The sequence below is a fragment of the Pygocentrus nattereri genome, chromosome 16 (assembly GCF_015220715.1).
Source record: "Pygocentrus nattereri isolate fPygNat1 chromosome 16, fPygNat1.pri, whole genome shotgun sequence".
NCBI lineage: Eukaryota > Metazoa > Chordata > Actinopteri > Characiformes > Serrasalmidae > Pygocentrus > Pygocentrus nattereri.
This window is the reverse complement of record NC_051226.1, coordinates 9,111,431-9,133,770: the sequence shown is the minus strand read 5'-3', so window position 1 is coordinate 9,133,770 and position 22,340 is coordinate 9,111,431. Positions and strand designations below refer to the sequence as shown.

General features: G+C 42.3%; 2 protein-coding genes across 5 annotated transcripts in view; one reads left to right on the top strand and one right to left on the bottom strand.

Annotated features, from left to right (window-relative positions):
- Positions 1-15,983, bottom strand: part of specc1lb (sperm antigen with calponin homology and coiled-coil domains 1-like b) — a 35,717-nt gene extending 19,734 nt beyond the window's left edge. For 2 of the 4 annotated variants that reach the window (XM_017714375.2, XM_017714383.2), the window contains exons 1-4: positions 2,284-2,379; positions 1,986-2,166; positions 1,646-1,784; positions 708-1,447 (exon numbers count right to left, since the gene is read on the bottom strand). In XM_017714375.2, the coding sequence (XP_017569864.1) occupies positions 708-1,447; positions 1,646-1,784; positions 1,986-2,166; positions 2,284-2,321 (1,098 nt within the window). In that variant the 5' untranslated portion in view covers positions 2,322-2,379. Of the gene's footprint in view, positions 1-707; positions 1,448-1,645; positions 1,785-1,985; positions 2,167-2,283; positions 2,380-15,759 lie in introns of those variants that run through there. The other 2 variants (XM_017714391.2, XM_017714399.2) reach the window with 2 other exon arrangements.
- A 1,884-nt stretch (positions 15,984-17,867) lies between these two features.
- setb (SET nuclear proto-oncogene b) lies at positions 17,868-21,936 on the top strand. The gene is made up of 8 exons (XM_017714362.2): positions 17,868-18,172; positions 19,221-19,278; positions 19,468-19,610; positions 19,997-20,100; positions 20,189-20,302; positions 20,410-20,580; positions 20,680-20,823; positions 20,953-21,936. The coding sequence occupies exons 1-8, from the start codon at positions 18,100-18,102 to the stop codon at positions 20,971-20,973; spliced, it is 828 nt and encodes a 275-aa protein (XP_017569851.1). The 5' UTR covers positions 17,868-18,099; the 3' UTR covers positions 20,974-21,936.
- The last annotated feature ends 404 nt before the right edge of the window (positions 21,937-22,340 follow it).

Below are 22,340 nucleotides of genomic sequence, written 5' to 3'. Positions count from 1 at the left end.
GATTTTGCATTTGAGATCTAACCATTGATCTGAACATTCATTTTTGAACCTGCGTGTGCAATGTTAAAACATAAAGGCATATGACATGGCCCTTTACAAGGTGACTCCAAGCTTACATAGTGCTGCTTTAAAATAAAATGAGTTTTTGTAGTTGATGGTAGCTAGGTAACCATTTAACTTTACAAAAACACACCTTAGCAGTGACACTGTTAATTAAACAATTTTATTACCTACCTATTATTTGGTTTTTGGTGAATTATTGAAATGCTTCTATCATGACTACTGCACTCTCTTTTTTTAACCTATTTCATAACAAACATTGACTCATGCCAGTGTTTTGATTAGGAGATGACCCAGGAGGATAAGTGGCAGCTACTTGCAGTAGCTGTGCTAGCTAGGCAACTGCATGATAAATAATGTAAATGTTTGCTAATATCAGTAAGTTAATTATTAAAATCATAAAAAAACATACCACTGACATTAGTTTTACCTAGTAAATTAAAATAATTTCTGCAAATGATTAAAAATATTAAATATTCCAATAACCATTCAACCAGTCAATTTCTGCAGTCTTTCTTTTGCGCATGTGTCGAGGGAAAGCCTATTTGTCTTGATCAATAGGCAATGCATGGAAGAATTTATGACAATCATCAATACTGAAGATACCAGGGATAAGCTTTTCCTGGCCATGGCACCCCAGATCTTACCTCACTGCACTCGCTATCCACAGCATCAGGTGAGCCAACACGCCTCGCCTCAGACAGTAGGTCTTCTGTGGAACCCCCAGCAGAGCCTTCTGCTGAAGAAGCCCGAGTTCCTCCACCACCTCTACTGCCCCCTCCACCAGCGGCCGGCTCCGGACTGAGAGATCCACCACGTGGGCCTTTATCTGGGCTGTCCAGCCTCTGTTCCAGTGAGAAGCCCAATGCGTTGAGGCGGTCTTTAAGCATGCGGTTCTCGCTTTTTAGCAGGTTCAACTCCCCCCGAATTCCCTGGTTCTGATCCTGCAGAAGCAGGAGGGTGGACTCCACATCAGCTGCGCTGATCCCACAGGCAGTTTCCTTTCCCTGGGGCTGCTGCTCAGCCTGGCTCTCTGCCTCGGGGGCATCTTGCTCTTCCTGCTCTTCCAGGCCCAGCTGAGCTCTCATCCCACGCAGCTCTGAACGCAAATGCATGATTTCCAGGTCTTTGCTCTTGGCCAGACCCAGCAGGTCCTTTACTCTGGACTCCAGCACGGCTTTGTTGCTGATCTGCCTGTCGTAGCGGGACTTGCTAGCTTGAGTTTCTGCCTCAGTAGAAGTGCGGCAGCGAGACCGCTTTGGAGGCATTGAGTCAGAGGGTCCAGAGAGCTTCTTAGTAGTACCGGTCCTGGAACGCTCTCTCAAACCTTCTCGGGTCACTCCAGGCTCCTTAGTTGCAGAGGATGCCCCACGCCTTCCTGTTAAACCTACAAGGCAGACAAAATCAATCAATAACCCTCATTCATTACCAACCAATCAACAATCATTCATCATCTTCACACTCAGGGCTGTGCCAAAACTGCTTTTCATTATTTTTTTTTTATCTTAAAGGGAAATAGATGACCCAGAAGCAGTCTATGAGTTCATATTATGCTAATTCTGAAGCCCAGAGTCATTGCTGGCACCTGAATTAGTCTTGGCTTTAGCCTCTGTGTTGCTCTGTGTGGAAGTGGTGCTCCTCTTGCTCTTGGCTGCAGCGCTACCACCTGCTGCAGACCCTCCACTGCCTGCACTCACTGCTGGGAGATCATCATTGCTCTTTGTCTGGAAACCATATGGTACATTTTAAGGTTAGTATGTGAATAAGGATGCATATGTGCACTTAAAGCTTTGTTCCAGGCACCAGAACCTTCCAGCTTTATGTTATTTGCCATGACACATTATTCTACAAAGACACATAAAAAGACCACAATAATCACTGCACCAATTGTATGCATTAGAAAAAACTGGAGGACAGTGGTTCACCTTAGACAGAAGGGCTGAGTTTGTGGACTTGGCTGTGGCCTTGCCTCCAGTGCCCATAGTGCTGGTGGCCTCGGGCTTGCCCTGGGCTTTAGTGCCAGCCGTTGTTCTGGTGGTGGCACCCGTGGCCCTGCTCGCCTTTTTCATACTGGGCTCCAAGTTTCTGATACATTTACGATGCAATCTGTAAAACACAAGAAAAAAAAACAGCAGGCTTTAAGACAGCAAAACAACAACAACAAAGATACTTAATCCAAATAACAGCCCAGAATAACAAAAGACAACAAAATGTCCCCATTACCTAATGCCAGAAGTTGCCGTTTTCTTTGGGGAACACATGGCCTGTTAAACACTGTGCTTTTGCTAAGAGACTGTTTTAATGTACCATTACAGTCCCCCTGGGACCTATTTATGCAGGCGCACAGTTCGGAAGGAAACGTCACTGGACAGCTTTTTGAACGGACACATAGAGTGTGATTGGAGGACAAGCAGGGAGGCTGGAGCTGCCTTTCTTATCACATCATCATGGGTGGAGGAGAAGGCTGTTACTGGTGTTGATCCTGACTGTGGCTGACCTTAAAAGGCTTTAGGAGGTCTGAAGAGGGTTCCCATCCAGAGGCTGGCCAACACGTGTGTGTGTGTGTGTGTGTGTGTGTGTGTGTGTGTGTGTGTGTGTGTGTGTGTGTGTGTGTGTGTGTGTGTGAGAGAGAGAGAGAGAGAGAGAGAGAGAGAGAGAGAGAGAGAGAGACTACAGCTCACTGAGGTGGTGTTTTGTGGGTGTTTTTTTTTTTTTTTTAAACTTTTGAAAAATGCACACGGATGTGTATTCTTATTATGACACATACTGAATGAAAAGCAGGAGAAATATTAGTCTTGCTAGCAACTTTCAGCATCCCCTGATGGCTTTAGCAGCATTGTCTATCACCAAAGTTTTGCTCCATTACTGTAATAATAATAATACTATTAGAAAGAGGGTTCATATTTTGTGTTTTGTTGATTAGCCAAGTGGTTCAAGTCAGTTATAAACAGATACTACACTGCTAAGTCTGTTGGTACTCCAAGTAAATTCCAGGTCAGATGTTTGTAACATGATTACACACAACGGCTATGGAGCTATTTTAGCAGGTTTTACAACAAGCCAGTGCTAATCTTGAGACACACAAAGTAATCAAGCTTGCTGCTAGTTTCATGTTTTGCACCAAGTACTGTACAGTGCACACAACCTATATATAGTCTGTAGTAGGATGTTTCACAGGAAACCTTCACACATGCATCCACTGTTTTAGCTTGAAATGAAAAGTCCTCTCCCCATATGCAAAGTAAAAGGGAGAAGGGGAGGTGAGAATATTGTATATCATCCAACATACAGTGCTGTGAAAAAGTATTTGCCCTTCACTTGATTTCTTCTACTTATACATGTGTGTCTCTATATATATATATATATATATATATATATATATATATATATATATATATATATATATATATATATATATATACATACACAGACAACAAAAGTAAACCTTTAATGCATCTTCTAAATGATCGTTCCATTTATTGAAGATAAAGATTTATTCAAAACCTAATTCACACATGTCAAAAAAGTCATTGCACCCCCAAACCTGATAACTGGTTGCGCCACCTTTGGCAGTTAACAATTACAATCAAACGTTTGTGATAACTTGTGATTGGTGGGTTTCTGAGCATGATCCGCCCATTTGAGGTCTTGCCAGAGTATCTCAACAGAATTCGGGACTTTGACTCGGCCACTCCAAAACCTGATCCGATCACCGTCCTGCTGTATAGCCCAACTGCGCTTGAGCTTTAGGTCACAAAATCACAGGTGGACATTCTCCTTCAGGATTTTCTGACAGAATTCATGGTTCCATCAATACAGCAAGTCATCCAAATCCTGCAGAAGCAAAGCAGCCCCAGACAATCACACTAACACTGCCGTGTTTGACTGCTGGTATGATGCTCTTATGGTGGAATGTTCTTACACCAGAAGTAACAGGACCCATGTCTTCCAAAAAGTTCCACTTTTGACTCATCAGTCCACAGAATGTTATGCCAAGAATAGTCTTGGGGGGTCGTCTAGATGTTTTTGACAAATGTGATGCGAACCTTTGTGTTCTTTTTTTGTCAGCAGTGGTTTGCGCCTTGCGGCTCTCCCATGAATACCATGAATTAGCCCAGTGTCTTTCTTATTGCGGAACCACATACTTGGACCTTAACTGAGGCAACTGAAGCTTGCGGTTCTTTAGATGTTCAGCTGGGTTATTTTGTGACCTCCTGGAAGACTGGTCGATGTGCTCGTGGTGAAATTTGTGGGCCAGCCACTCCTGGGAAATTTCAACATTGTTTCAAGGTTCTCCATTTGTTGATAATGGCTCTCACTGTGGGACGTCCACACTGCACTGTTTGGTCACATGCTACCGTTTGGTAGGGCATATCTAAAAACACATGCTCACAAGTCAATTAAACGTCTACAATCAGTTCCACAGAAAAGCACTTTAAAGGGTCGGAGAGAGGTCGGGAGAGGTCTGAAGTGAATAAGATGCTCTGATCCTGCTGTGGGAGAAATTGCTCTAGTCCCTTCCACAGATTGGATCACACACTAAGGACTGCAGCTCTACCTCTGTACAAGCAAACTTACTAATAATCTTTGAGATAAAAGTGCAGATAACTACTGATTCATTGACATCAGAGGCAGCATTTTCAACCTACTGTAATGCGTTACTGACTGGGCACCCTGCTGTCTTTCTAAATAGGCTTCAGCTAGTCCAGAATAAGGCCAGTGACAGCACTGAGAGGAACAACTGGGTCGACAGGTTGCTTTCCACAGCAAAGTTTCACTTGTGTAAAATTGTGGAACTTTAATAAGGAAGATGTGTCTTTATAAAAAGATATATGTGCAATTTTATACTTCTTAAAATGCTAGCTACTTACTAGCTAGTCAGGCATGACTAAATACAAACCCCATTTCACCCCTTGCCCCTACCACTTAGCCCATACTCCTCCGTTTTGCGCGTTCATGCCTAGGGGTAGGGCGTCTCGATTTTTGTTGAGATACCATAACCTGGTTCATCCCAACTCATGGTATAAACCCCTGGTTCTGAGACAGGCAGTGACCACAAGGACACAGTGATGAAGTGGTCACCTGAAACTGTAGAATCACTGAGGGGCTACACAATGAGATGTCCTGTGTGAACCACATGGTGAAGACAATGATTCAGTAACGTCATGCAACACTGACTACATCAACTGCTGCGTGGGCTCCGTTGTAGACTCCAGGACTGTCCGATGCTTTCCGAACAACAAACCCTGGGTCACCAGTGACTTAAAGTCTCTGCTGAACCAGAAGAAAACAGCATTTATGGCAGGAGGTAGGGAGGAACTAAAGAGGGTACAACAGGAGCTTAAAACCTCAATTAAGAAGGCCAAAGAGGAGGACAAGTCCAAGCTGGAAAACAAACTAGAGCTGAATAACACTTGTGATGTCTGGAGAGGCCTAAAATCACTGGCTTCAACCAGCCCAGCCCTATTCCAGCAGTGTGAATGGGCAAATGATTTAAACCAGTTCTTTGTGCGGTTTGACAACAGCTCCTCTTCTGCTCGATTTGTCCGTCTCCTATGCAGATTAACACTCCTACACAACTACATCATGAGCTATCCGCAGCCTCACCTTCCTACACCACAGCCAATCACACCTGTGACCATCAGCAACGGACACCTCTCACCCTCCCCCCACAACTGGAACGTGCAGTGGTGTTACATTGACTACTAATCAGGTGAAGGTTGAACTGAAAAACTCAAGCAGAGCAAAGCAGCAGGACCTGATGATTGTTTAATTCATCTCATAGTTGAAAACATAACAAGTTTACCAAAACAAGGTGACAGCAGAGTAATATTGCACCACAATGCATAAACAATATGTGTATGTTCCAACTTATCCAACCTTTGAAAGACAAAATATTGTGATGCATATTATAGCTTGTCTTTCAAAGGCTGTATAAATTGGAACATGCACACAAAACCAGTAGTGCCACATTTAAAAATACAGACAAAAGCTATGAATACAATGTTTTATTCAGTGTTTCACATACTGACCTACACTTAAACCAATCGAACAGGACTAATTATGCAATGAAACAAGCAGCTGGTCAATGTTCTTTAAGCACTGATGATATCCACAACACCAATACTCAAAAAAAAAAAAAAAAAAAACACTGAGATAATGTGACCGTTTATGACAGGATAGTGATAAATATCCCTTTGTCCACTGACAGCCCCTTTAATTAACTTTTGAAAACAGATGTTTGACCATTAAAATAGCAACTCTGAATACATTCACTGGTATCCACGCACAGCAGGCAGCAACCTGTTAAAACTACAACCACTCCACTGCACAGGTAACGTATATCACAAATCCCTTCATCAGGAAAACAGTTCCCTTCACTGAAGTAACATATTCTACACATTTATAGCTTAATTTACAAATACGTTTGACTGAGGAATTCATTATATTAGGCCATCTTCAATGTTCCTGTATTAGCACTTTAAAATAACACCCATGTTCCAGCAAGATCTGCCATCATTGCTCCACAACTGCACAGAATGAAACAGTTCCATGCAGCTTCAAAACACAAACACTTTGATGGGCAGAACACTAGGCGGGAGATTAAGGTCCACCAGCTCACCCAAACCACCCCTATGGTTTAGGCTCGTGCTCTTTGAAGCTGATCTGCTTGAACTGGAGACAAAACAACAAAACCACACACCCAGCAGCAACCTACAACTCCTCATCCCTGCTGCTACGGCAGGGTGGCGCCCAGTGGAGGGAGCTCATTATAGAATCGCTCTTGAGCTACTTGCTGATTCTATCATTATAGACACAAGCAAGTTTCAAAACTTTAGTGTGAACTCACTGGCACTGTATTTTATTTAAAAAAAAAAAAAAAAAATCAGAAGGAAGGGGCACTTTTTCAATTTGATGTAGCAGCTCCACCTCCGCAAATAAACATCATTAAGTGCTGCAAGCTCAGCAGGCTGTGGGGCTTAGTGTGCTGGTATTTTTCCCAGGGGGCCGCCAGACAATAACAGTTGGTGGAAATCATAACATAGCTGAAACTCTGGAATCCCTGAGAGGAGAACAGAAGGGATGGAGGAGGGGCCCGTGGTAATTTCTCTCAGCTGAGTGGGGTCAGTCACACGGACACGTGTTAGCTAGCCACAGCCCACACAAAGCTCAACCAAACCAAACCCTTGAGTATAAAGTCTTTCTGGTTCTAGAAATCAGTCACAGATGGCTACTGGACAGACACATTCAAGCACAGATATCTTATAAGATAGGCTTTAAGAAAATCTCAAGACTGTGGCATGCTCCCTCTCGCTCACAAGAACACAATCCTACGTATCAGCTTACTTTAAAGTTAAAACGGCACATCAATAACCATTAGTAAAGGCCTCGAGCTGATCTCAGCAGAAAACGCTGGATCAGATACTAGAAGGAGAAAAAAATGAATCTGATCCAATCTTGTAACAAATCTTTCCCGAAACACTCCACATTCACACTGTGATGTGATGTTAGCTGTGTATTAAATATGTATTAAACTTTTAGTCTCTCAACTTAGTGATAGCTTACACAGTTTTCCACTTCCCCTACATGTAGTCCATCAGCAGATGATGCTTTTGAAGTCCACATTTTGCTTTAGTTTTGAACAAACACTAGAATTCAATAGTCGCCCAAATAGTTTCTGTAAAAAAATACATCACCGAATCTTATTCCAACCTGCTTGAAATGCATCCAGGTCTTTATTAAGCTCATGCAGACTTCTTGACATGGTTTAGAACAGAGGATCTCCAGCTTTCCCACATCAAAGTCCACCTACTTATCACTGTAAAGCATCTACAGGAAAACATGAAAAAGTACTTTGGGGAATTCTTCAGCACTGTGGTGTCACAATATGTTCTGTGTATCGCTGAACATAAAACATTAACAGATTAGACTGAGCTTGTTTTACACCTGGAATCAGGCAGAATGGTGGCAAATTAAGCAGACAGTTGCTGCAACATATTTTTTGTAGACCAGTAGTTCAAGTGGATTTGTGTATGTTTTTGTGTATGTTTGAGGCAAATGGCAAAAAAACAGATGAAGCTGCTTTAGATGCCATCCTTGCAGGGTGTGTATTAACACAGTTAAATGTTAAAAATTGTTTTCAATTTATCACATACTTTTTATTCATCACAGTGAAGGTGGAGCAGTTTGGAGATAAAGCCAGAGAGGCCAGGTTGAGATGGTTGAGGAGGAATAGTGGATTTATGGGGCAAAGAATGTTGGAGATGGAGCTGCCGGGGAGAAGGAGAAGAGGTAGACCTCAGAGAAGGTTTATGGATGTAGTGAAGGTGGACGTGGAGATGTTTAGTGTGAAAGTAGAGGAGGCAGTGGATAGGGCAAGATGGAGGCAGATGATCCGCTGTGGCGACCCCTAAAGGGAGCAGCCGAAAGAAGAAGAAGACTTACTTTTTATTTATCACTTACTTACTAAGGCAATCATTACTGGCCCACTCTGGACCACCACTGGTTCTCTCCCAGAATTGGACTGAGGACCATCAAAGGACCATCAAAGGGTGTCTCATGGCCCACTTGATTGCAGTGCAATGTTTGAGAAACCCTGGTTTGGAGCACAATATGACTTACTATGAGCTATAAAAATGAACAAAACCTCACCGAGCAGCTAACTACTAACAACAGGCTCTATATTCACAAACCATCTCAAGGGGAGTGCAGATCTAGGGTCAGTTTTTGTGACAACGAGCATCATAAACACAGAGGAAACTGACCAGTCCTCTAATTTATGACTACTTTGTGAATATCAGTCTTGGTATTGCCTGAATGGCTGCCTGTGTTCATTTTCACAGTTGACAGTAAGTTGAGAGGTTTTGGTGATGTATTTTTACAGAAACACTATGGGTGCCTATTTAGTTCTAGTGTTTGTTAACAATGTTGTCTTTGCTGATTTACTACATCTAAAGTAAGTGGAAAATTCTGCAGATTTTTTGTCGAACTATTCTTTTAAATGCTTATTTTAAAATTCAATGACAAAACTATTGGCTCAGTATTAGTACTGGATGATGTTTAAGGTTTTAATATCGGTACCAGATAGACTGTGTGGTATTGTGTTATCTCTACTTTAAAATACACTAAATACTCCCCTTTAAATCAGTAGTACCTGTCTGACAGAACTAGAGGCCAAAAAAAAAGACCTTTTTTGTTTTCAACCTTTCCCCAAGACCATCCCAAGTCCAGCCCTATTCGCATGGCTAGTGTGAGTTTGTGTGTGTCCATCAGATGGTCAGAGAGCAAGCCAGGTGCCTAAACACAGCCCTCAGCACCTGCTCAGACAGAGTCTGAGCTCACTAGCTCAGCCAAAATCAGACTGCAGAACACACTAAAAACACTCAGCGTTCACAAAAGGAAGACAGCAACAAGTTTTAAAACAAGTTTTCCTTCCACTCAATCTGCCATGAAAAAGTTCCAAGGTCACCTCTGTAGGTTTACGGTCATAATAACTGTAGGGCTGGTCTGCCTGTGGTTTAGACACTCTCTGTGACTTTGTGTGTGTGTGTGTGTGTGTGTGTGTGTGTGTGTGTGTGTTCGTTCAAGTCGGTGGACAGTCATTTGGTCCATGCATGATTTAGACTGGCCAAACATATCCACATCTGGCCAAGAAAAAAAAGAAAGACAAGTGAACTAATACAGTCATGAAAGCCTCACTCTTTTAAACTCGATGTACCTTAAGATTAATTTCATTTAGCTACTTCGGAGTGCAGTGATCTTATTCGACAATAACAGACTGCACACACAAACAGTGCACAAAAGAAGAGTACTCAGAAAACCAGATGCTTTGTTGAAGGCTCGTCTTGTTCCTTTGAATCTGAGGGAATGGGCACAACAACAGTGCCCCCCACCACCCACCCCCTTTTTAAACTCAATGTACCTAAAGATTAATTTCAATCATTTAGCTACTTCGGAGTGCAGTGATCTTTTTTTGACAATAACAGACTACACACACAAACAGTTCTCAAAAGAAGAGTACTCAGAAAACCAGATGCTTTGTTGAAGGCTCATCTTGTTCCTTTGAATCTGAGGGAATGGGCACAACAACAGTCCATCCCCCCCCTGCCACTAAAATGCAGACGGAATGCTGAATTCCACCAGGAAAGGCAGTAATCTTTAGAGACATAGGCTAAAGGAGGGACACTGAAAAAGGTCAGTTAGGTTGGAGAACTAACATGTGACCAACTAGAAACCTCATACTGACCCAATTTATTTTAAACCCACCACACTTGAACCAAAACTCCACTCATGCCAGTTCTTAAGCAAACAGGAATTTGGAATTGGCCAGTTTTTTGCTCCAAACACACAAACGCACAATTTATTATTTTGGTCTTGGATGAAATGTGTTGCAATTTGATGACACAAATAACATGAGCCAGGCAAGCGCACACACATCGTAGCTGAGTGCCGCTCCTACGTTTATACCAAAATGTCATAACATGATTTTTCAGGGCTCAAGGTGCTCAACAGCAGGGAAAGTTTGGGCCAATGCCAATACCTGATATGTTTTATGTACGTATTTGCCGATACTTCTATATAAATCAGGGCAGTATGCTTGCTTTTTAAGTGCTACCTACTAGGCTAAAAAGTTCAGTAGCACACATGGATTGAAAACACATTCCATTATTCAAACATACACTCAGATCATTTTATTAAGAACATCTCCTGGTTTCTACATTAATTGTCCATTTTATCAGCTCCACTTACCATATCCATCTGTCTCTCTGCATACTTCAATAGCCAACTTTCAAAACAAATGGTCAGGACCCCCCCAGGGCAGATAATGAGGGGAAAAAAGGGAGAAAAATGTGGTAGCGGTATGTTGATGATGTGTTGTGCTGGTACGAGTGGATCACACACAGCAGTGCTGGTGAATAGTCCACCAACCAAAAATATCCAGCCAACGGTGTCCTGTAACCACTGATGATGGACTAGAGGATGAGCAACACAAACTGCAAAAATAGATGAGCTACTGTCTCTGACTGCAAGGTGGACCAACAAGGCAGGGGTGTCTAATAAGAGTGGACAGTCAGTGGACACACAAACACTCCTGACACACCACCACCACATCAGTGCTGCTGCAGTGCTGAAAATGAACCATCACCTAAACAATACCTGCTCTGTGGTGGTCCTGAGGGTCCTGACAATTCAAGAACAGGGTAAAAGCATAGAGAGAAACAGGTGGACTACAGTCTGTAATTGTAAAACCACAAAGTGGTCCTACATGGTAAGTGGAGCTGATAAAATGGACAACGAGCATAAATACAAGGAGGTGTTTGTAATAAAATGCTCAGTCAGAGTAAATTTCCTTTACTTTGGATTTTAAGCTCCTGCCTGTGCAAGAATTTCTGAAACCATTTATGAAAACAAATCCAAAACCAAAATCCCAAAGAACCCAAAGAACAACCTCAACCTCAAGTTCATCTGACTTGTTGGTTTATAGCAACGGTGACGGTTCCAGCATGGCTCAGTTGACTGGCTGAATAACATGGAAGAATAGGCATCTCAACACACATCGTGTTTTGACAGGTTATGCTTATGAACGTTTTCCTGTTTAAAAATCGGATTGCAGGTTATGTAGGACCATCTAGGCCGCTGGCGTTTCACCTGCTGCTTGTCAGAACAACAGATATAACCCTGCAGGCTTGGTCCTAAAAAGCTAAAGGAACTCTTTTACCGATCATGAGTTAAATTGGTAGATTTCTGTGTCAGCTGAGAAGGAAGTTGCTCATCAGCTTTAACCAGTGAAATATTGGATACTGAGTCTTTTCTCCTCAGCAGATGATGTGCCAAGTCTTGGCAACACTTAAAAATAGAGAAAAAAAAATCATTTCCATTGCTTCTTACTCCATTTTACTTCACCCATCACCATTAGCCAAAAAAAAAAAAAACCTCTCATGCGTTTGTTTTATTCAAAATGTCACTTTGGGTTTTTAAAGGCAGTGAAAAATCAAATTTACCCAATTTTCCACTCACCACAGATGTAGTCAATCAGCTGAGACCTATTTGGAGTCCAAATTTTGCTTCTTTAGTTTAAACTGTGGTTACGAGGCCACCCCCTCGCTCACACACACACACACACCTACCTATCTTCTAAGCTGCTTCTCCTTCTGGGTCGCAGGGGGTGCTGGAGCCTAGGGTCATCGGGCAGATCAACTGTCACCCAAATAGCCCAAACCATTTCCACAAAATCACATACCAAAACTTCCTTCAACCCACTCAGACCACACTCAGGTTTTCATTACAGTCACACAGAAGTGCCAGTGTGGTTTAGAGCACAGCGTGCCTTACTGTGAGCTGTAAAACTGAATAAAACTTCACCAATACAGGCGGCCATTTCAGTCAACACCACCGCTGGTATTCACAAAGCAGGACCTTAGTGAAGACCTGGACATGGTCTGAGCAGCTTGAACGAAGTTTTACTGGTGTATTTTTACAGACATGATTTGGAACATTTACGCAACTAATTCTAATGTTTGTTAGGCCAATGAACAACATCTGGGGTGAGTGGAAAACTGCATACTTTATTTTTTGCCTTTAAAGAGCAAACAGTGTTATTTATATTGTGCCTTACAGAAGGAACAGTGCTAAGAAATGTGCTAGCGTGCTTAATGTATTCAATCAGCCCATAAAGTGTGACCTTCTGATATCCATCCATCCAACCATCCATCCATTTTCTAAGCCGCTTCTCCGTCAGGGTCGCGGGGGGGGGGTGCTAGAGCCTATCCCAGCAGTCATTGGGCGGAAGGCAGGATACACCCTGGACAGGTCGCCAGTCCATCGCAGGGCAGACAGACAGACACAGACACAGTCACTCACACACTCACACCTAGGGGCAATTTAGCATGTCCAATTGGCCTGACTGCATGTCTTTGGACTGTGGGAGGAAACCGGAGAACCCGGAGGAAACCCATGCAGATACGGGGAGAACATGCAAACTCCACACAGAGAGGACCCCGGTCACCCGGCCGGGGGATCGAACCCAGGCCCTTCTTGCTGTGAGGCAACAGCGCTGCCCACCACGCCACCGTGCCTTCTGATATTAAGAATAAAAAAGGCCAAGCAAAAATCAGCCAATTTGGCTATAAAGTCATCAGAATCTGAATAAGCCATACAGATTTATGGTCAGTGCACCTCTACACACGAGTATTTATTGGGTTCTATTCTCTTGTTGTACCCTGATCAATATACTTTCACTACCTTGCACCAAAGGCATCTAAGCCAGTGTGGCAGTCTATGAATTTCTAGTCAGAAGGACTGTAGGAATGCCTTCATTTTGACCACTGACACACTCAATTAAAAGTAGCTATAAAAATATCATTAAAAGATAAACTTTATATTAACATGCAAATCACAGCCCCAACGTTTAGCTTGTTCCCTAGACAGCAAAGATTTTCCAGTCATATGTAGTGTTCCAAATGCCCAAATTCCTGCACAGGTTCTCTCGGCTGAGGAACATTTCCAACAGAGCCTCAATTCAGTGGAGCCATTCCTCAGAGAGCTGTAAAAACTAGCTTTCACTGACTAAGCCTGCAAATGAGAGAGGCAGACTAAGACAGATGCAACTGGGTTAGCGCAGCTCAGTCGCGTCCAGCGGATACCTACTGAGTCAGCTGGCCGTCATTTCCGAACGGCCTTGTTATTAAAAGAAGCTACTTACTTACAGGCCAACATCATCATTACCGAGGCTTTCTGGCAGACAGACATCACTAACATGTGCACTGCAGATGAACTTGTGTGCTCTTCTTTAAATAGACTAAAAATTACTCCGTCATCATTCCACCAAAAGACCCATCGTGAGTTTACATAACAGGACTCTGCAAACCCTCACAAAGGACCTACAAATGCCTGAGATGTTTGAGACCATTGTGTAGACTGGAATGTGCTACAGGCTGCTGAAACTCTCCGACTGCAGGAAGAGCTTAAGTTCTGACAGAACATGTCTTACAGCCATGCTTTTAAAATCATGCACAAAAATCACTTCCAAGGACTACAGTGGTAATCACTGGGTCTCATCCTTCTCTGAACAGTGTCGTCTGTTAACCCTGCAGTCACTTTCTTAGTACAACAACACAAAGAAAGTCATATGGAACTCCAGAGGGGGGAAAAACAAAGAAACGTTCTCGACAAGAGCGTGTTATTTAGATCTGACAAAGACTGTACAGTGAGGAAAAGGTTTATATTCTCTTATTGTCACTTTGTACTGGATGACATGGCAAAAACTTTGTTAACAAGAACTTATTGTGATTTATTTTTTTTTTTACATTGTGACATAATTCAATCAATCAGATGCAAACAAAGTCACTCAGACTGGTTTGATGTGAAACGGTTCACTGCAGTAAAACCTACCCCCTATCTTTCATCAACGGCAGTGATACGAACCAGGTGTCACGACGTCTACCATACAAATCTAACCGTTTTGTTGACTATCTGAAATGACCAGTGAGACTTCACATGTCTTCTGAGCTCCTACATTTACATTTACATATATGGCATTTGGCTGACGCTCTTATCCAGAGCGACTTACAATTTGATCATTTTACACAGGTAGGCCAAGGCGGTGTTAGGAGTCTTGCCCAAGGACTCATATTGGTATATTGTAGGGTGTTTTGCCTAGGTGGGGATTGAACCCCAGTCTACAGTGTAGAAGACAGAGGTGTTAACCACAACACTAACCAACCACCGAGCTCCTACTTGTAATGTTGATAATGAAAACTTTTTTTTTTTTGGGGGGGGGTATTAGGCAGTGTATCTGTAGCCATTTGCTATTATAATTTTCTATGAGGGACCTTTCAGAGGCATTAACCACACAAGATGTCTGGTTCCTATCAGCACCACTGAGGACAATTCTGATTTGCGAAGTTTTTCTACAACAGAGATTTCACGTCAAACCACTCCGAATGACTTTATTTAAATATTATTGATTCAATATAGAAATTTCTGAAATAAAAATCAGGGAGATCCCCCTTTAAGTAAACCCAGCATCCATCACTGTGGGCACGAAACTCAGCAGCCAGGCTTCTCTTGTTGGCATCCTTTATTTTATGGTCTAAGATAAAATGAGAAATCTCCAGAGTCACAGATGTGAACAGCTGCACAGGCACCGTCACCAATGGAACACGTTCAGTTAGAAACTAAATGAAGAATCTGTAACTACATGTTCATGTTAAATGGTGTCATTTCAATTTGTAACTACATTTTAACGGTTTAAACGTATCAAAACAAAAAAGTAGATTACTTTCCTTACACACATAGGGACATAACTTAGAGTATTACGAAAAGAAACGACTCGAGAGAGTACAAATTCTTTAAAATAATCACTTTAAAGCGTAACTAGCTGCCCATCTCTGTCTGAACACTGATAAACAGAGGAAATCAGTGAGCACGTCTGGCGCTGAGAGGAGCAGCGTTACCTGAAAGGCAGCAGTTCATTCTGGCATGAACATCGTGAAAGCTCGTCAAACAGACGATGAATAACAGAAGCAAGCAGAAGAACGGAAATTTCGTATGGTCCTATTCCCCATATTCCCCAGGGACACAGAGGAGGAGTTTGTAAAGGCGTGAGCCGCAGGCCTGAGCGGTACTTGTGGGATACAGTCCAGCTGGGCCACAAAGCAAAACAGCAGCTAAACGCTAAATCCAAAACCCTCGTTTTACCTTTAAAATGCTCTCCTGCCGAAGACTTCGTATGATGGTCCAGCCTCTCCGGTGTAAGCTGAAGCAAGTATTCCGGGAAAACTTGGAAAAATAAACGACAAAAAGGCTCCCACCTCCTCCTCCTCCTTCTCCTTCTCCCGGCACACAGACACAGGACGTTCAGCTGGCAGTGCGGTCCAGCGGAGTCGGTCCAGCCCGCAGCCGAGCCGCAGCCGAGCCTGAACACACTGAAGCCAGCCGGAGCAGGAGCTCCGCCCGCTGCTGCTGCAAAAAAGACACCTTTCAAAACAAAAGTCACACGAGAACGACAGCAGATTTTTTACTGAATACATTTGTTTATTTAATACTTCTAATGCCATGTAGGTCACGCCCAGAGAAATTATTTCAGATGGATTGCGTGTGTGTGCTTATAAAGATAAGACTAAAAAAATTTATTTTTATTTACAAAAATAAAAACAAGATTTTTCAGGTTAATATGTGAATATGTATTGTAACGTAAGGCGTTGTTACATTAAGCATAAAAAACATAAAAGCTTTATATATATATATAAATTGTGACATCTGAAAACTGGGTTTTATTTTGCTATTTTACAAACTATCGTAAACTATCGTAAACCAGTGTTTCAGGCGTTAGGCTGCGTATTTATATTATATAATATATTTCTAAGCATATTGTGTTGGAGTCTTCTGTAAGAGAGCCTTTAGAGGCGTTAATCACCACCACTGTGAACAATTCTGACTCGGTTTCTCTGCAACGAAGCATTTCACTCCTAACCACTCTGAATGACATTGTCATTTTTAGTGATAATTGAGGCATTTTGCACATGGACAAATACCATTCAGCCATAAATATACAGTATTTCCAAAACTATCCGGACAGCCCTTCAAATCAGTGAGTTAAGCTACTTTAAGGCGCACACATTGCTGACACGAGTGTTCATCTGCGCCCCCCCCCCCCGGGTGTATAATCTCCACAGAAAAGCACAGTTAACAGAATGGGACACTCTGGAGCAGCTGCACGTGAGCCTAAGGTCACCCACCATGCCCAATGCCAAACCTTAGCTAGAGGGGTATAAAACCCCCAGCACTGGGCCATGGAGCAGTGGGCCTGTGGTCTCGGGAGTGATGGAGCTCCATCCAATATCTGGGACGAATTAGAGTCATCCTGAACTGATGCAAACAGTTTTATTGAAAAATTATTCCTTGTATCTTCCTCCTTTTGGAAAATCCACTGCAAGACCCCAAACTGGAGCATGTACAGCTTTAGATCACTGCTGAGAGGGGATGGATAAACACGTATGTGCTCAGATTTCTAAAAGCATTCAGAACCATTAATTACACTGTAGCTGTAGTGTGAGCCGTTTTGCAAATGTAAATAAAATGTCACATGCAGTGTGTTTGCTCAGCTGAGATTCTGTGGGAACTTAAGTTTGTTTTTGGCCTTTATTGAATTGCTTTTTACTGTGCACTACATCAAGGTTTATAAAAGATCAATCTGAATGGACATTTGAAACTGTGTAGTTTTGTGTACCTTAATTTGCCTCAAACTTTAGAGTTTGGTGTTCCTGTTCATCTGCCTATGTCTTTGGTGGATTTGTGCTTTTTAGAGCATTCTGAAGTGATAATACTTTTACTTTTGACTTACATGTGTATGTATGTATGTATGTGCATGTATATAAATAATAATTGTCAGAAGAAAACCTTGTATCTCCAAAGTGGTAACTTTACAGGAGAAGGAAAAAATCTACATATTATATACATATATGTATATAAATATGATTTTACACACACACATTATTTTTATTAGTTAATCGCACTCCATTATTTCATCTCATTGATGTAACACTTTTAAATGAGTGTGTGCTTAGGCTTCTCAAGTGTGAGCCTTAGTTTCTTTTCTCCAAATGTGTGCACTCTTTTAAACCCACCTCATCTATTGACCCCATTTAATCCAACATTCACTGCCTCTTCACAACACAACAAACTCTCTTCCTTTTTATCTCCCAGCCAATCAGAGAGCGCCGAAAGTCGAGAGGCGCGCAGTGCCCCGCCCACCTCTACACGGGGGCCGGGCTTCAGTCGACTCTCCTAAAGCGCGTTCACGAAGAGAGAGAGAGCTCGGCGGTGGCGAGTAGAGCGAGAGAGAGAGAGCGCGAGAGAGAGCGAGGCTCGGTTTACACTGTAGGGGAGCGATATAGAGCTCGGTTATATTCGCACTTCTCTCACAAAGGTAGAACGAAGTTTTCTTCTTCCTCAGGGGAAGCGCTCCGAATTCTTTTGCTGTTTTCTTTTCTGGGATTATTTCTGTGCAGTTAGATACAGTCTAAAGACAGCAAGATCATGTCGGCGTCAGCGGCGAAAGTCAGTAGAAAGGAGCAGAACTCGAATCATGACGGAGCGGACGAGACCTCGGGTAAAGTAACTATAATGGCGGCCTCCTGAGCACCGCCATTTTCCACTTACTTTTCTTCTCTTCCTCAGCCTACAGGCCGTTTTCAATTTCTCGCAGAAACTGTTAGGAATGTTTGAGATCTTCCACGCTCACGTTAAGGAACAAGCGGGGGTGTCGCGCTCAAACGTGGAGCGAGTCGTCCAGCCAGCCGCTGCGAGCTGCTGCTAAGCTAAAGCTGCATGAGGAGGCCATGTTTCCCCTACACGGCTCATTGTGCCACGCATGTTCATTACAGGCGACATTTAGCGAAATGCTCTTAATTTGTGCCCGATAGCCGCACACTTCACCACACCTTCACTCACTCCGGGCACCTTTGCGTGTTCTTGAGGGCCCCGGCGAGGTCGTGTGCGACCGAAAGGCGTTACTAATGTAGTTACAGGGGCTTCTGTGTTAGTTAGCCTGTGGCTCGTTATTGTGTCTCCCCGCCATCACGACTCCATCAGTTGGTGCCTTGGCGGACAAGTTTGACTCCGTTAACCGCAGGATGACTAAATTCAGCGGCTTTTTAGCGGACCGAGCGGCTGCCCGGCACTACCCTGGCTTATTTTCCGTTGAACGGTCTGCCTGGTGGTGCGAGTTTGTGTAGCTTTGGCTAAGCTAGCTCCGCTAACGCGAGGTTTCGCAGCGTGTGGCCTCGCTCATTCAAACCACGCGGCCCGGTGCGGCGGCAGGAAACGGTAGCCCGAGCATTATCAGCGGGCTTATCAGTTCATAATCGTGCTGCTGCTTTAATTCGTCCGGATCCTCCCTTTTCTGAACCGTTGGGCCACTCGGCCGTTTCGTTTTGTTGGCTGTTCCGGGTTTATTTGGGGCAGCCCTGCGTGTTTACATTCGGTTGTGGCCAGTACTTTGTGAGGGTGTTAGCCTGGCAGCTAAGGTACATTTAGGCGGGGAATAAATTTCTATGCATGTGTCCAGTGCGATTAGAAGGTCTCTGGGGCTGATGCATCTTAATAAATTAGAGCGAGGTTTTGTCTGACTGGTTTCTGTGTTTTAATTTTTTTTCCAGAAAAAGAACAGCAGGAAGCTATTGAACACATCGATGAAGTACAGAATGAAATTGACAGGTAACTTTGTCTCATCACGTTTTCTTCTGCTCTGTAGGCTATTTATCCATCAGAGGCAGCTTCATGTGCAATTTAGATTTTATGTGAATTGAATTCAGATGCATGCAGTGCTGAAATATGTAAGTGTTGGAGGGAGTTAAATGAAGCATTTGAGCTTTTGTTGATTTTTGTTCCTTTTTTACTCTCTAGATTGAACGAACAAGCAAGCGAGGAAATTTTAAAAGTAGAGCAGAAATACAATAAGCTACGCCAGCCATTCTTCCAGAAGAGATCAGAACTCATAGCCAAAATTCCAAACTTCTGGGTCACAACATTCGTCAACCATCCACAGGGTAAGGGAATTGGTGCTTATTGTTGAAAATTTCCCTCTTCATTTTGTAATTGCATGTCTGCACACTTGGGCATGCTGAATTGATTTAGGTTCTGCTGTAATCAAATTTGTGGCGTTTTAAATATAGAATATATTTTGTAAGAATGTGTCCTACATTCAGAATTATAGTTATTTGGAAAAGCATTCTGTGTTTAAAAAAATGCAAATTGGTGTCTGGAGATTTTATATCGCTTCAGATCTAATGGGCCTTAAGTATGTTTTCTGCTTTGAGCTATTACTGTGATAATGTAATAAAGAAACTGACCGTTGCTCTCTAATTGTCTGTGCTCTTCATTATTTGGATTTATGTGGTTGCAGCTTTTGACTTGTGCTGATGTTTTTGTATAGTGTCAGCCTTGCTTGGGGAGGAGGATGAGGAAGCACTTCACTACCTGACCAGGGTTGAGGTCACAGAGTTCGAGGACATCAAATCAGGTTACAGAATAGATTTTGTAAGTATCTTGAGTGTTTTTTGTTCTGAACTTGACTTGCAGAATTAAAGTGAAAAATGTGGGCACTGAGATCTCTTTACCTTTTCAGTACTTTGATGAAAATCCTTACTTCGAAAACAAAGTCCTGTCAAAAGAGTTTCACTTGAACGAAAGCGGTGATCCATCTTCAAAATCGACCGAAATTAAATGGAAGACTGGAAAGGTTGGTTTTGTGTCCTTAAATGACTTTGTCAGGTTGGTTGAATGTAGAGCAAGAGTGGCTTGTTCCATACAAACAAAAATGTGTTTTATGTCCTTCTGAAACTGCAGGATTTGACAAAGCGTGCTGAGCAGACACAGAACAAGGCTGGAAAGAAGAGGCAACATGAGGAGCCAGAAAGTTTCTTCACCTGGTTCACTGATCACTCCGATGCAGGCGCAGATGAACTCGGAGAGGTCATCAAGGATGACATCTGGCCAAATCCTCTGCAGTACTATTTGGTATGACTCCCAAGTAACTGTTGCACATGAATAAAGATTAGTGATGTGCTCTATATATATATATATCAATCATAATCTCTCTCACACACACCCTTTCAGGTCCCAGACATGGATGATGAAGAAGGAGAGGGTGAGGATGAGGACGATGAAGAGGAGGAGGAAGGATTGGAAGACATTGATGAGGAGGGAGATGAAGATGAGGGAGAGGAAGATGAGGAGGAAGATGAGGGAGAGGATGGAGAGGTAAGTTTATTGGAATGAAGACAGCAGATCTTTTTAAATGAAGACGTGAGGTTTTCTGGGTTGTAACTTTTTTATTATATATATATATATTTTTTTTTTTTTCTTTTCTTTTTCCCTTTCAATCCACAGGATGATGGAGAGGATGACTAAGAACTGATTAAGGACATATTCCCATATTCCAACAACCACCATACCTGTTCTTTCCTTTTGAAGTCATCCTCCAACCTGAGGGAGCAAAAAGCTTTGTTTATTTTGATTTTTTTATTTTTTTTTATTTTATTATTTTTGTGCTCCGTCTTCTGTTCTACTGAAGCCTCTCCTGTCCTTACCATGTCTAATACCAGTTAATTCCCTGGATATACCTGCGTTGGAAAACTAGTGGCATCTCGTTGCTGAAGCCTCTTGCGTCATCAACTATTACACCATCTCCAAAGACAAATACAAGATATTAACAATCTGCACGTCATCCTCTGTAGACTAAACCGAAGTAAATAGCAATTTATATAAGTATATAAATACTTTTTTTTTTTTCTTTTTTTTTTTTCTGTGAATGGTTGTGAATTGAAATAATAAGCCATGGTGCAGTGATGACCTAATCATAGCATACATACCTAGCCACTTTTTTCTTCATTTCTTTATGTATATTTTCTTTAATGCAGGGGTGGGCCCCAAAGAGTTGACACTGTTTTTTCCTATGTAATATTGGACAAATGGAAAGCACCAGCTTGTTCTTGTCACCTCTTGTAAATGTCTGGGGTCAATATCAGGGTATGACCATCATTATTGTAGGCAGTTAGATGGGGTTGGGTGGGGCAAGTGGGCATTTGACACATCAACATTTGGGTTTATGTTGATTGAATTTTCATTGTAATGTTTTACAGACACCCATGAGGTTTGAAATTTACATTTTTAATAAAAATAAAACACAAAAAAACTTCCTCTTGTAATTTTGAGCTTGGCTAATTAAAGGATTATTTAAATGAGAGAGAAAATAAATCGTAGAAACTTACAAGAAATGTACATTTGGGTCTTTTTATCCACCTTTTCTTCCACTCCAAGAGTATTGGAAACGTTAAGATGTGTTTTTCCTACAATAAAAAGTGTGAAATATCATGCTGGTCATTTTTTTGACCAAGTGGGGGGGGATCAGAACTGGGCTGCCCTTCAAAGCCTTTAACTGTTGCATGGGACGTTTGCTGGGGTGAATTAGCGTCCAGTGGCCATTTGAAGCTTCGCTTGTTGATCGATTGCTATTAGTGTGAAATCCTATCACTTAAAATGTAATATAAAGACATTAACATCTGTTATTTTGGGGTAACGCAACGATGAACACGTAGAAAGCGGAACTTTTTCTTGCGCACTTCAGGGTGTAGTAAACAACTCGTGGTCAACACCAAAAACAGTATTACACTCCCTCACTACCCTAGCTACGTTCACTAGTTCTCGGGAAGGTGCTACATTTAGTTTAGATATAACCAAAACCTACATATTTAGCGATTAAAAGCTAGTTTAGTTAA

Coding starts and splice junctions, on each gene's coding strand:
- setb (XM_017714362.2), top strand. CDS start 18,100: ATGTCGGCGTCAGCGGCGAAAGTCAGTAGAAAGGAGCAGAACTCGAAT. Junction 19,279..19,467: donor GTACAGAATGAAATTGACAG/GTAACTTTGTCT, acceptor TTTACTCTCTAG/ATTGAACGAACAAGCAAGCG. Junction 19,611..19,996: donor ATTCGTCAACCATCCACAGG/GTAAGGGAATTG, acceptor GTTTTTGTATAG/TGTCAGCCTTGCTTGGGGAG.